The sequence below is a fragment of the Gracilinanus agilis genome, chromosome 2 (genome assembly GCF_016433145.1).
Source record: "Gracilinanus agilis isolate LMUSP501 chromosome 2, AgileGrace, whole genome shotgun sequence".
NCBI lineage: Eukaryota > Metazoa > Chordata > Mammalia > Didelphimorphia > Didelphidae > Gracilinanus > Gracilinanus agilis.
In genome coordinates, this window is record NC_058131.1 from 506,463,767 (window position 1) to 506,479,545 (window position 15,779).

Genomic DNA, 15,779 nt, shown 5'->3' on the forward strand with positions numbered 1-15,779 from the left:
ACCATACTGGACAGTTTTGGAAAATGATATAAAAAGGGAAAGAAAGAAAAAAAAAAAGGGAGGAAGAATTGGCACAGTTAAACCCCCTAATTTCTAAGTGCACTTTGTAATGCTCCTTGCAAGCTGCCGCTTTTTCCCATGATCATGACCCCAAGCCTCCGTAGAGTGTCACCGGCGCACGGTGAGGAGTTTTATTGCATTGCCAAGAGTCGGTTTTTAAGAAAAAACACTAAAAGGCTTCAAAAACCCTATTTATTCTCTGTCATCAAAAATAGCAACAGGGGGACTTATACAACTTTTCTGTGAGTGCCCACCAGTCTATTTTTTTTTCTTCTTAAAAAAAATAGAAGTCAGTTAAAGAGAAATGATTTGGTTCTTAAAAAAGAATGTAAGGAAACACTTAATCGGCTAGCCCAAGGAGACGTCAGAAACAGGTGAAGCAGGAAAGCTTCGACACGGCCATCGGCAGGCTCCGCATGTCTGTACCTAAACTACGGAGGGGGTGCAGATTGTCCCCAGTGCCTTCTCAAACCTGCGTGGATCCTAGTATTTGTCTGGAACCCCGTTATTGCTGAACCAGAGCGTTCACGCTAGAAGCGACACACCCTGTTCATAGAGGGTAGAACTGGGAGGCAGCTTCTGAGGACTGGATCTCCACCTGAGCCATTTTGAACTGGGTGCACTGGAGCCACTTCCGGAGTGCGGATGAGCTCGTGCTTGTCTGTCCTGAGCCCTGCAGCATCCTCAGGCTGTGGTGGTTCACGTTGTTCTGAATTGCTTGAAGTCGTAGTTGTAGTCCAGCTGATAAATGCTGTTAAAAGAGAGCAGAAGACTCAGAATCACAGAGTGGCAGTCCCCAGGGCTCAGAGCAGCATAGCATCCCTGATAAGTGGTCATCTAGGATCCACTTGAAGAACTTCAGTGATGGAGATATACTCAGGCTTGAGGCAGCCCCTTCCACTTTGAGTCAGTTCTAACTGTTAAGGGAAACAATTCCATTGTTGTTTTTTTAAGAAGTTAAAATTTGTCTCCGTGGAATTTCCACCCTTGATGGTGGTTCTGCCCTCTGAGGTTAAGTAGAACAAGGCTAATCCCTCTTCTCCCGGACAGCCTTTCAAAATACTTGATGACAGCTATCAATGTTTCCCTCTCCCAACCCCTAAATACACACCAAAGTTCTATATTCTCCAATTTAAACAACCCCTATCCCTAGGAAAATTTAGAAAGAGATACAATTTAGTTATTGTTTCTTTCTGATGCCAACTAACTGATTTCAAAACTATGGTTCTGTGAGGAGACCTGCTGCCCAAATTTGCAGCAATCTTTCTTGTGTGCAAACTAGAAGATAGTGTACTGTCCATGGCCACTGTGATGCTGCTACCAAAAAATGAGGGTTCAGAGGGGGCTGTCATATAACTTTTGGCTCTGTTATTCTCCATCAGGCTTGCCATGGAAAGAAGAGTACCAGTACATGCCTACATTTTACAATTCCAATTTACCCAAGTTGATATAGCTTATCTCCTCCCTCCACTGCTGTCTTCCTATTCGTTCTGCCCCTAAAAATGGACAAAAGCAAAAAAGCCTCCTGAATTCCTTCCATTACATACCTACTAATACCACTACTGCCAGGAAGGTGACAAAAGCTAACACAAAATGGAAAATCAATTCCTACTGCCAAATTTGTGGATGTGGCTGGTGACTAACTTCTCAAAACTCAACCAATATCAAAATCTTCGTTTAGTAGCAGTAAATAGTATGTCTATCCCTCATAACACAAAGCTTTCCTAGAAGGTGGGTGGTAGTATGAAAAGAGCACCTGGTCTGGAAAGTAGAAGGCTTGGCTCTGCCACTCACTAGTTCTGGGTCTTTGAGAAAATTATTTAATTTCTCAGCACCTCAGTTTCCTCATCTATAAAATGGAAGAAAAGCTGGTAAAGAAAGGGATTGAAAAAAATAATCTCTAAGGTTCTGAGTTCTTACCACTTACTAGCTGTGTGACCTTGGGCAAGTCAGTTCTTTCTTGGCCTTGGACTCCTTATATATAAAATCCCTAATGACCTCTGGTGACCCTGATATTACATAAAAAAAAAATTTCTCCCCATTGTGGAAGACTGATGATAGTGGTTAGGATATTTAGTTGGACAGAATTTGAATCAAGTCACATTGGTATGTTCTTCATACCATAACAAGATGCTGGCATTTAATCAGGTTGAGGACATAAAGATATTTCCTCTTGATCCTTAGCACAAACCTACATTTGGGAAGGATAATCAGTGAGATTATAAATGGTTTCTTTGACTTTCATTTAGGAGATTATTGTTGATATTCTGCTGTCTAAATGTTGTTTGTATTTCATCAGCACTGTTCTTCTCAGCTTATAAGCTCCTGCTGGGGGAACAGTGTCTACACATATTTCTCTTTGAAGCACAGTAAGGTATTCAATAGATGTTATAGAAATAGGGCTAAGAGTTGGAAGAGACCTTAAAAGTTATCTAATCTCACATACACACTCCATTTTACAAATGAGGGAAATGAGGCCAGAGAGATTGAGTGATTTATGCTAACGTTACAGAGGTAGTAATTGACAGAGTTGAGATTCAAACCCAGGTCCTCTGATTCCAAGTACAGCACTCCTTCACTGTGTTGTTTTCTGATAAGGACTCCCTGGTGGCCATGTAGACAGAAAAGAGAGCCAGAGGTTAAGAAAAGGTTTCTAATCTTGGATCTACCACTCTTTCTTAATATGTAACTTTAAGTCACTTATCTTTTTTGGATCACTATTTCCTCATCTATAAAAAGGGATCCATAAAATCCTTGTATATTCAGCAGGGATATGTTTAAAATTACATAACAATTAAGGAAGTAAAGCCTAGGAGAAAGAGCATTGAACTAGTAGTCAAGATTAGGTCTGAATGATGGAAATGTTTAACATTTCTGGGTTCTAAGTTCCCAATCTGTAAAATGTGGATAATAATCCCAACCTCATGGGGGTAGGTGTGAGGGTTAAAATCTACGTGATATTATTATAATGGAGAGGCAACATGTTATGGTGGATAGAGTGCTATATCTGGAAAATGAAGAAGATCTGAGTTTAAGGCCATTTTTCACACTTACCAGTTGCCTAAAGCCAGGTAAATTGTTTAACCTCTCTGCCCCTCTTCAAATTGGTTGTGATTTGTGTGGCGAAGGGGTCATGTTCCCACACTATCCATGTCACAGGTGCTGAATGTATTATATAATAACAGACACAGATAGTGTTTTGAAAAAAAATTTTAATTTGGAGTCAGTATCCTAGGTTTGAATCCCAGCCTTGATTTAAGCCTGGGCCAGCCATATAACTCTAAGCCTTAATCTCCTCCTTCTTAACAGGAAAAAATTGGCCTAAAACCTCTATGGTCCTTTTTAGTTCTAAATTCTATATTCTACCACTTGGAAGGATGACAATGGTGGTGACAGTGGGCAATTTGCAATTACTGTGTGTAAGCATGACAATTCTTAAAATAAGATTACTATTAAAAATGCCTAAGAACTTCATGACATTTATAGAATAGACCCAGGTTCAAACTAAAAACTTGCCTTAAAATAGTGCATGGAATATCTTACCTTCAAATTTGACTGAATCATTGGCAGCCACATAGGTATGAGCTGCAAGAGAGAAACAAAGAAGTTTGCTGTTATTGCACTATTTGGCCACATCAGATGCAATTACAGTGAGGGAAAACAGGGCATCGTTAATCCTTCTAACTTTGCAAGGATGAGGGCACATGCTGAGGCATCGCCCATAATCAGAAAAATGCCTTTTTGAGTCCAGGCCCTGCTGAGCTGGTGGCATTTGGAGGTTAATAAGCACCCCATGATTGCCTGGAATATACACTTTAGAGCAAATGACTGATTATCTCTTGAAAGCCACTCAATGATGGGAAAGTCAGTGTATATTTTTAAAATACCTTCATTTCCTTAAATAGAATTTTTTTTCCTCCCTAGAATCTTCAGAAATGATTCTCCAGGTATAGCCATGACTGTATTAGTTCTTGGTTGTTAAGATTCATGGATAGCATCTAGAATTCCATAGTCAAAAAAAGACTGATTTCTATCACCTACCTACAGTATGGAAGGAAGAACAGAACCAAAGCTGGGAGATAAGGACTTCATGCAGCTTGGGTACACATATAAATGACTAGTCCAAGAATAGAGAACAGACTTAAAATGAAGCTTTAAAACCTATGGGATCTACAGACCAAGGCTTGAGATGATTCACATATTCCTGTCTGATTTCTCTCACAGCTTGTTCTCTTTGGGCAGGATATATTTTACAGAGTGGGAACAGTGCCTCATATTCCTGATGCATATATCATCAACTTCTACTCTCTCCAATGACTTCTGCTTCCTTAGGGCAGTGGGAAAGTTCATTTGAACAGTGTAATAGAATATGGGGTAGCCCATCTAAACTATCAGAAGACAAATTATAATTATGAACTTCTGAGTCTAAGGTACACTTCGGGAAAGTCTGAAGAGAAATCTTAATTAGTCTGGAAAGGCCTAAAAATGGAAATTTAAATAACTCCCTCTTTAATTCTCAAACCAACAGTCTGTTTATTTCCAAATAACTGTCCCCTTTAGACACATTACCCAATTAAAATTGTATTTATTGAGTCTAAGATAGTGATTAGTTATAGTTCTATTTATTCTTTTGTTTCTAACTAATTGGCATGTATACATGTTTTAATACCTTATTAATATGTCCAATTTATTAATTTCCTAATTTAAAAAATGGTGGTCGTGGCCAACATTGGATATGGCATAATTATAGTCTTTAAAGATGATGTATAAGTAGGTTAAGTGCCATCATCTGAAAATAATCCCAGTGGTTTATTCCTATTATTGAGATTATAATCCTAATAGGACATTAAAGGCCAGTGCCTTAAAAAATCAATGCTACAAATTATCTGGCTAATTTTTGCTTAAACATTTTGAATCGCAGAATAAACTACTCCAGAGTATCCAGATAGCCTTTAAAGTCCTTTTAAGCTTTGAGATATTGCCATTTTACCAAAGAAAAGAAAAAAAAATAAACTATTGGTACCTACTTCCTACAGCAATTCCAGGAATACACACACACACACACACACACACACACACACACACACACACACACACACGATGTCAACACAGGAAAAAAGTATGCAGGAGAAAAGGAAATTCTGACCAGCAATCTGAAGTCTGGAGTTAAACGTCTATAATTAAAGTTTATCAAAAGAGATTGTGGGTAAGCATATAGTCAGTGATTGTTAGATAGGAGAACATATTAATTCATCATCAGAGTGCTGTTCAGAAACAGCAATTTTGGACCAGTTCAAGGACTTATAATAGCCACATGTATAGTTGTATCAAGTTCCAAGTCCTTCTTTATCCCTTGCGTAAATTTATATGGCTTCCTCTGGGTTCTGATTCTATAGGATCTAATCCACAAGCAATAACTACTTATTTGGATATAGTCCAGAAAAGTGTGGGTTTTGGGGAAACTTGAATGGGTCCTTTTAATCTATCAGTTATAGGAAAAACTAAGGAACACAAATGAAAGAATTAACATTACTATGGTAGGGATTCTCCCCTGGGGTCCAAGGACTATCCATCTATGGAACTTGTATAGGGAAAACAATTACATCTTTATTTTTACTGATCTCTATCTCAAATTTAGCATTTCAATTATTTTAAAAACATTATTCTGAGAAGGCATCCATAGGCTTCACCAGATTACAAGTTGGACCCATGACACAAAAGATTTTTAAATCCTGCACTTAGACTACCTGGGCTGCCTTGACTCCAAAATTGGCGTATTAGTGCATCTCTTAGAGCATTTTGCCAGATTTTTCCTTTCCTCAGAGGAAAGTCAGAACAATGGCTGACCTATGGTCTAAGATGCTAGCTTGCTTCTTAATGAGCTAGCAAACACTAAGGTCAAAAGCCTCTTTGGCAAAGGTCTTTGCTCAGAACTCAAGAAAAATGATATTGACCACATATTCTAAGAGCTCTGACAACTTTTTCAGGTCCCATCAGTAAATGTTGCTTTTCTGAGTAAGTGACTTAGTCATATATGACTTTTTAGAGATATATTTTAGTGAGGAAAATAGTTCTTACTCTCCCAACTAGTATAACATGTGACTGCATGACTCTCAATTATGCTTTCAAATAACATTCAGGTTTGTAATTTACCAATTACATGACTGAAGGCTTCAGGTTAAACTTCATTATTATTGGCAGCCTTATATAATCCAGCAATCATCCTATTTAGGGGATGCTAATTTGGTTTATTGAATAATTTCTTTTTGCTAGTGTCTCATACAAAACTGTCAGTAAGAATTATACATAATTTACTTTGGGCTCAGTAATAATATAATAGACTAAGTTGGTTACTTTTTTCCTTCTCTAAAATCTGGGAAAAAAAGGTTATTTTTAGCCAAAATAACAGCAATGTTCTTAGAATCAGAGGAACTTGGTTCAAGCCCTGACTTTTTCACACCTGTGTGACCTTGCCACACCTGTTTGACCTAAGGCAAATGATTTAACTTTTTTGCGTCAGTTTTCTCATGTGTAGAAAATGAGCACATTAGACTAGGTGGCCTGTAAGGCCCCTTTTATAACACTAAATCTATGATATGATCCTTTGATGATGATATTGCACTGTTCTCCTCTAACACTTATTTTTGTCACTTGAAGACTTGCTTTTGTCCAAAGAAATACATGGATGCTCCCTCCCACTACTAAGGTGAAATTGGGTTATGAAATTATCAGGCATGTTGGCCATATCCTTACTGATCATTAGTACCACATAATGTTCTGAAGTCAGCCTAATTACACTTCTCCATCCATGGGCTTTTTTCAAGTTCTAGAGGGGCAATGTGAAATAGTGAACAGAAAACTAGGAAAACTAAATTCAAAGTTGACATAATACTGGCTTTGCGACCCTAAGCAAGTCATTATCAGTATTTTAGGAAATTCTTTAAGACTTTAAGTTGGAGGAAGGTGCTGACTTACATTGATAAAAGGAGTTGCCTCACCTGGGGAATTCCCCATATAAATTAAATTATGAGTCCAGTCCCTGTCACAGTCCCATCTAGGTCCGTAGCATAGTACTAGAAACTTGACTCTTGTTCTATTCCTAGAGAACTGTGTCAAAAGAATGGAAAATAGTTAAGCTATCAGGGATACAAATGGAATCATATAGCCTTTCTCAAGTTCATTTATCCATAAGTTCTCTTCAGCTCCTTCAATTTTCCATGCCACTAGTTATATGGGGAATGTTCTTAAGTAAACAATGCCAATTGAAACATTTATGTAATCTCTAAGGCACTTACTTAAGCAAGGTTTACAATTAAATTACATTGATCTTAAAATGTCACCCAAATAGTGATGATGAGTCAAATGACTATAGCTTTGGGAAGGGTAAAAATACATTGTCTAATTTATTCCACTATGGCAACATTGTCAGGACAACTTTCTTCCACAAATATATCTTTAATTGGCAACAATCAAGTTATATTTGTTTGAAATACCCACTGTAAATCATTTCTCTCATGGTTGTCTCACATGTTTAGTTAAGGTTTTTAATAGAAGTGTATATCCTCTAGCTGTGACTACTGAAGCAGTTTTTTTAAGAGTCTCACTCAAAATGTACAGCTACAATGAGTACCAGGCCCTGAAAACTGGAGGAAGTCCTACTTAAGAATCATCATGGCTTTCATACCTTGACAAAAATGGTTGAATTGCATTCTTGCAGTGCTTCCATCAAGCTGATCACATGGAGACATACCATTTCTACCATCTGAAACAACAAAAAGGAGAAACAAATGCTTCTTCCAATGTTATAAGAACCTTAAAAACCACTGTGTGCCTGCCAAGAACCACCTGACATCTGTTCATGCTGTTTGCCTAATGACCAAGTTGGGCCACTAGGGGGTATTTTTATTTGCCTCTAAAACTCCAGAACCAAAAGTGAATTCAGAAGTTCAAACAATTTCTTGTTTGCTAAATTTTCCTCTTCTAACAGAGTTGTCCCTGTATAGTACCACCATCCATGGGTTAACTATGTTACGATTAAAATTGATAAAGACTGATATAATAATATAAATTAGTATTTTAATTAAAGCCATGCTGATAGAGATAAAATCATTAGACCATGCGCCTGTAAGTATTCAAACTGCCTCCGCCATTTTTTACCTTTCGTATTGCTGGTGCCTGCTAGCTAAGAGACCAGTTCAAAGTCACTTCCCCCTATTTAAAGCTGTCCCTCACCTTGAATACGTAATCCAAAACAGGAACCCGTTGGACCATGGGAAATGTAGTTTTAAGGTCCCCACGTGTCCATAGAAAATATATATATATATATACTTTTAAATGGCATCTTCCCAATTCCAAATTTACAATTATCAATTTTATCTAAATGTCTTCAGCTTCTCTTTAAGGGGAAAATGGCATTGTATAATCAATAAATGACAAATACACATACATACAAATCTGTCCTACCTTTAGTAATTTGGATCAAAGTGTTCATAAAAGCATAAAGATTTTTATAGAAGTTTGTTTGAAATGATACTGACATTTATAATTATAATTATGTTGGAGATCTAAAAAGATTTTAACAGAACAGAAAAACTCTGACAAGATCAAATTTGCATAAACAAGTCAAGTACCTGGGACTTGCTCATAACTTCCACTAAAATAACCTGTCTATAACTATAATCTTTGAAGACATACTTAATGATCATTGAGGTTAAGTTCATTCAATCACTGAACAAGTAACACTTGATATATACAAATCATTATTCTAGGCATTAGGAATATAAAGACGAAAACAGTGTAGTCCTTGCCCTTCAAAAGCTTACATTCTATTGAGAGGAAACAACAACCAGAAATAAATCACTGCAAAATACATACAAAATATATATTAAGAAATTTCAGATGGAGGGCAATAATAACTATATAGTTAATATGAAAGAACAATTTACATAAGAGGTGGCATTTGAGCTGAATCTTGAAGGAAACAAGGGATCCTTAGAAGTAGAAGTAAAGAGAAACCACATTCCATGCATGGGGAATAGCTCTGTGAATATTATGGACAGGGAAGAGCAATTTGGCTAAATGGAGTGTGTGTAAATGTGGATCAATATGAAATCAACCTTGGAAGGCAGACACGTATTTGATTCTAGAAGCATTAGGGAGTCCCAGAAGCTTGTTAAAGTGAGTCAGAACTATGCTTTAGAAATAGATTTTTTTCATTTTATTTTTCAATTAACAAGCATTTCTTTTCCCTCTTATTCCCAATTAAAACAAAACTCTCATAACAACTGTGCAGATTCAAACAAAATTACTATATTATAGGAATATCAGTTTAATGACTGTCAAATGACTTGCCAATAGTCAAAAAGCTAGTCAAAGTCAGAGATAGGATGTGGACCCACATCTTCCCATTAGAACATAAGCTCTTTGAGGAAAAAGAATGTTTTACTTTTGTCTTTTTATTCCCAATCTTTAGCACAGTTCCTGGTATGCTGGAAGAGCTTAATAAATTTTCATTGTTGTTGCTTTTGTTATTGACTTCAAATATAGAATTCTATCTACTCTGCCATGCTGGCTTTGTTAGGGATGAATTTAAAGTTCAACACTTAGGTTCAAAAAAATAAATCACCTACACAAATATGGACAAAAGGAAATATGGTTAGACAATCAATCAACATGCATTTATCAAGACTGCTATGTGTCAGGCATTCTGCTAGGCACAGTCACAATAATTGATGTGAACATTAAAAGAGTCATCATGTCTAGGGTAAGTACACAATAGCACCACTGTACTCTGCCCCAGTGGTCATATTACATCTAAATATTTTTGTGCATTTCTGGACATTACATTTTAAGGGAGATGTTGACAAGGTGGAATGATCAGAATTACCAGCATGGTGAGGATTCCAGAAAATATCATAAGATAGGATCAGATGAAGGAAATGGGATATTTAATCTGGAAAAGTTAACAGAGACCAATAGCTGTCTCTAACTATTTGAAAGGTTGTCACATGGAAGGATAAAAATTATATTGCTTATCCCCTGAGAAAAATGGGTAGGTGAAAATTATAGGTTTAATCCAAGGAAGAATTTTAATCACAGCAGTCTAACAATCTGCCCGCTTTAGAAGTCATGAGTTTCTTTTCACAAGAAATATTTAAGCAAAGGCTTGTTGACCACTTTTCAGGAAGGCAGCAGAAGGTATTCCTCTATAAACAATAAAGTTGGATTACATAATTTCTATGGCCATTTCCTACAACAAGATTTGATCATTCTATGACTAAAAGTGTCTGACAAATCAATAAAACTTCTCCTATGGAGTTATAGTATTTTTTAATCCCATTCACAAAGAAATTGTAAGAAGGAAATTTAATTAGGCAGCCTCTCATTTGTATTAGTTTAAGAATTCCCTTAGTTTGATACCTTACAACTATGTGTTTTGTAATAAGTATATGATTCCAGCAAAAGTCTGTGTGTATAACCATACTGAGAATGTAGTCTCAGGGTAGTGCCTGAGTAATAGCTTTAAAAGTAATAGCTTTAAACATAAGTGTGTTACTACATTGATCATAAATGTGTGATTATATTACATTATACTATCTTTATATCAAATTGATTCATGCAGGAGAGCAGAAAGATCTGAATGGGGTTGGAGATTTCTCAGAAATGGGGATTGGGATGTATAACATCAAGAATGACTTACAGAAGCCCAGGTCAAAGTTTCCTGAACTATCCATGACCTGTAAATCTTCCTTCCATTCTGTAAGCTCCTAATTTTGCCTTGAAAAATTTATCAAAGTTGATGACCAGGTGTATCAGATTCAACTGGGGAATCTGCAGAACTCTGACTTGTTTGCCTTGCCCACCAAATAAAGTCAGACTTTGCCCAGAGAACATTTTACACAGTCTTCTTTCAAGATTCTATAAATACTGTTGAAGATCTACTATGTACAAAGTACCATGCTTGGCACCATAGGGTCTGCATTGCTGTTCACTTCTAGATTCCTTCGACCTCCTGAGTAATAAAAAGTATTGAGGAAGAAGCAAAAGGCCTGGAATCAGCAAATGTGAATTCTAATCCAGACTCTGCCACTAACTCCATGTGTGACAAGTCACTTCATCAAAGGCATTGTGGTATACTAGAAAGAACATTTGACTTAAAGGCCAAGAACCAAAGTTAAAATTCCAACTCTTCTGCTTACTACCTGTATGACTTTGGGCAAGTCATTGACCATTCTGGATCTCAATTTCCTCCTCTGTAAAATGAAAGGATTTGACTAAATGATATGTAAGATGCCAATAAATTGCTCTATGACCTCAAATGATCGATCATCCTATGACCTTAGTACTCATCAAATTAACAATGATTTTAAAATGGAAAAATCAAACCAATTATTTGGCATCCTTTAGATAAAATAAAAGCATTTTACTAAATCCACTATGTTCAGTTTACATGCCCAGAACTAACATATATTTCACTTGAACTATTCTAAAAACATTTTAAATGTTTAGATTTAAATTTAAAATTAATTTTAATCTCCCTGCCTCAAGTCTCTCCATTTTTTAACCCATTCTCTATGGGTAACCAAAGCTGTTAAACTCATGCCTCAAAACTTCTGTATTGTGAACTAGATTAAAATAAAATTGGGAGATGTTTAACAAAATAAATAAAAATACAATACAACATAGATCATGTTAATTTATCTTTTTCTAAGTTATTATGTGGCCTACAGGGATTTATTTCTATTAAGTTTGGCACCATTGTTATACACAGCTGCGAAAATGATATCATTAAAGCATAGGTCTGACTATGTCACTTCTCTGCTGTGAAATTGGAATCTGTTACCTTAAAAAACTACGATCTCCAGTAGGGCTGCAATCCCCAGCAAAACTACAATTCCCCAGAATCCCACTCACTTCCTGTCATTATGTGCTGATATAGACAGGATATAAAATGGATGGAGTTCCATCTCTAGCTCTTTCCTTCCTGTCACAGCTTTGGTGGATCAGGAATTTTGAGCAGGTAGAAAAACTTAGGCACGTGGTTCTATTTTGTCAGATAATAAACTTATAAAATTAATACTTGAAGTATTGCACATTAATTTAATTCTTACATTGCTCAATAAGCAGAGGCTTCCCCAGAGGCTGGGGAACTTGATTTCAGGTCCTCGTAAATTCTAGCCTATATGATTAAATAGAATAGCAAACTTATAAAAAGGCAATCCTAGCAACTCTGTAAGGTTTCATTAATAACATATCACAGGAAATATTCCATTTACAACAACATATTTATCACTTTCAGTGATAGCAAAGAACTATCCCAAGGTGGACACCCATTCACTGAGGAATGGCTAATCAAACTGTGGTACATTAAATTATTGGAATAATATCACACTGTAAGAAATGATGACTATGAAGAATTAAGAGTTGTATGAAAAAATATTTTTGAATTTATACAAAATGATATAAGCAAAACCAAGACAATATGTACAAGGATTATAATTATGTAAATGGAAGGAAACACATAATGAAACTAAATGGAATGTAATTATAATAAACAAGCCAGGCCATGCAATGAATCAAGAAAAGGAAGCAACATTTCTTCTTTGTAGAAGGGTATGTATGTAATATTGCACATACTGTCATACACAACTGTCGATTGTTTTTGCTGAGCTGATTTTAAAATTTTTCTTACAGAAAATTTTTACAAGGAATGACTCAATGGCTGGGGGACGGGAAGGGATATATTCAAAAAATGATGTATAACTAAAAGAAATCAATAAAAATAATATAATAGAGTGAATATCTTAAACCAATTTCCTAAATTTCTTTCAACTTCTTCTTGAGTAAGTTGTTGAAAAGTTCTACTCAAAAATGGAAGAAAACATGTGTGAAAACATATGTGGCCTTTTAGGAACTCTGATCAGTACAATGACCAATCAAAATTTCATGATAAAATATGTTATCCACCTCCTGACAGAGAAATGATGGAACTTGGGGTACAGAATGAGACATGTATTTTTTGGCCATGGCAATTGTAGGAATTAGTTTTGCTTGACTATGGATATTCATAACAAGGGTTTTTTTCTTTTTTCTGTTTTTTCCTTTTTTTTTTTTAGTTAAAATGACTGGAGGCGGGGTGAAAATAGGAGGGAGAAGAAATTGATTTTTGTTCATTAAAAAAATCAATATGTATATGGCTTGAAATGAAGGAATCAGAGGGCACTCAAACCCCCCATTCAGGTAAAATCAAATTAGCTAATGGTGTTACATAGAAATGGTTGTATTAAAAGAGGAACATCTGGGAAACAAAAAATAATTGAGCTTCTGCCATTACTTTTTGTTCTGATCCATAAAAAGAAAAAAAATTCCCTCATGGAGTTCTGAGATTAATTTGGTAAATCTGAGAAGGTGGCATAGCAGAAACAATACTGGACTAGAGTCAAAGGATCTGGATTCAGGCCCTGACTCTCATTTAATAGTGGAAGAGTTACACTGAATAAGCTACTTAACTTCTCTGAGTTTGTTTCTTCTGTTAAAAAGAGGAATAATAATGACTATCTAGTATTGTTTAACACCAGGTAAAAAGGAGTTCTTATTTATTATTATTACCATGCAATCAAACCTGAGGGAGGAATATTTTCATGAACAGGTACTGAACTTACCACTTTGTTGTGTGCCATTAGTTGTAGAATGCTAGGTGTCACCCGACTCCAGAACTCCAGTGCAGTAAGGATGGCTGTAAAGCTAAATTCATTCTGATTTTGGACAGAGGGAGCAACAGCAGTTTGTTCACAGTAGACCGTCCATAGTTGAGCGAAGATAAATGCATGAAAAAGGGAGCACATATGCAACACAGATGTCTGCAAAGGAGAATGATGAGAGGAAGACATTATGCCCAGTTTTCATGTTGCATGCCAAGGGAACCCAACAAGTAGTTCATACAACATGGTAAAACTATAGCTAACACATATCTGATTCAAGCCATCAGGGGATAAAAATGTTATTTCATTCCTATGAATTTATGATTCACCCTTGTCTGATCCTCACTAAGTCAGTGGGAGTGTGTGCTCAAAGAACAAAGCAGCTCTTCAAAGATAAAAGTATGCTACCTCAGCCCCTTTAATTGGCAGATTAAATCCTTTTCCCCCTACTTGAAAGAGCTGAAATTTCCATTACTGGAATAATTTAAGGGAAAGAGAAGAATATTATCAACATACTTCTATAGCAGCTCAGGTTTCACAAAGTACTTTTTCTCAAGGTAGATAATACAAAAATTATCATCCCCATTTTAGAATATCTCCATTTTAGAAATAAGAAAACTGAGGCTCTAAAGAGTTAAGGGGATTGCTCAAAGCTGCTTATTAAACAAGAGGAAAATCCTGGTTCCAAATTCAGCTGCCATGTCCCTATATTATGATATTTTTAGCATACCCTTTATAAAACTTATGTGCCACTGAATGTCTTCATGCCTTTCAGGCCAATTTATCCTAGCCTGGAGGCCTTCCTCATCATGCCCTCTCCAACAACCTGGTCCCCATGCTTCTGCTTAGTTTCTGAGGAGGGCAATAGCTTGGTTCCTTTGACTTATAACCACTTAGCAGGTATGGATTGTAAATCTATGAAGGTAGAGGCTGCATCATTATTGTCTTTGCATTTTCTCTGGCAGCTGGCAGGTACTTAATGCTTGCTGAATAAACTAATAAATGACTATTAATGACAGATATATATCCCTTTGGTTCTCTTTCATGGTGGATGACATGGAAAAAGAACTGGAATTGAAAACAGGAAAAATAAGAATAAAAATAGGTTGAGGTTCCATCATTTCTTGCCAGTGTGACCTCAGGCAAGTCACTTCACCTGTGTAAGGCTCAATTCCCTCAATTATAAAATGAAACCAATGATATTTTCACTGGCTGCCCCAAAGAACTAAATGAGATCATGAATACAAAAACATTTTGAAAAATGCAACCAATTGTTATTATGCATTTTATTTTTTACTAATTTCAAGGAAACTTTAGGAGTTCCCAGGGGAACCTTATTTTCCATTGTAAACCACCAAGAACTGTATGAATCTGAACTATTATTCCTAATACCCCCTTTCCTCCTCTAACTCCTCCAAGTGACATGGAAATGCTCTTGGAGGCCATGCAAATGGCATGCAGGCTTTATTAGGTCTTCTCCATCAGAAGAGACTGGAAAGCAGTCTCCAAAACAACCAGCATTGCCACCCTTGGATCATCCTGTATCAGTTAAGAGAAGTTCATCCTAGGAGGTGGACCACTAATTAATGATTTTTTTTTAATGTTTTTTTTTTAAACCCTTGTATTTCGGTGTATTGTCTCATAGGTGGAAGATTGGTAAGGGTGGGCAATGGGGGTCAAGTGACTTGCCCAGGGTCACACAGCTGGGAAGTGGCTGAGGCCGGGTTTGAACCTAGGACCTCCTATCTCTAGGCCTGACTCTCACTCCACTGAGCTACCCAGCTGCCCCTTAATTAATGATTTTTTAAACTACATCAAACTAGAAACTGCAATTTATGGAGGATTGTTATTCAATCTGATAAGCATTTAGTAAGTAACTGATGCATTCCAGCACTGTTCTTCATGTTGAAGAAAACAAATACAAACTCACTCTCTCTCAATCTCTCTCTCTCTCTCTCTCTCTCTCTCTCTCTCTCTCTCTCTCTCTCTCTCTCTCTCTCTCTCTCTCTCTCTCTCTCT

At 36.5% G+C, this 15,779-nt stretch overlaps 1 protein-coding gene across 3 annotated transcripts in view; it reads right to left on the minus strand.

Annotated features, from left to right (window-relative positions):
• Positions 1–466: 466 nt before the first annotated feature.
• The window catches only part of UNC79 (unc-79 homolog, NALCN channel complex subunit), a 310,022-nt gene continuing 294,709 nt past the window's right edge, over positions 467–15,779 (minus strand). For all 3 annotated transcript variants that reach the window (XM_044662137.1, XM_044662136.1, XM_044662138.1), the window contains 4 exons: positions 13,722–13,919; positions 7,745–7,822; positions 3,604–3,645; positions 467–811 (listed from right to left, as the gene is read on the minus strand). In XM_044662137.1, the coding sequence (XP_044518072.1) occupies positions 611–811; positions 3,604–3,645; positions 7,745–7,822; positions 13,722–13,919 (519 nt within the window). In that variant the 3' untranslated portion in view covers positions 467–610. The remainder of the gene's footprint in view (positions 812–3,603; positions 3,646–7,744; positions 7,823–13,721; positions 13,920–15,779) is intronic.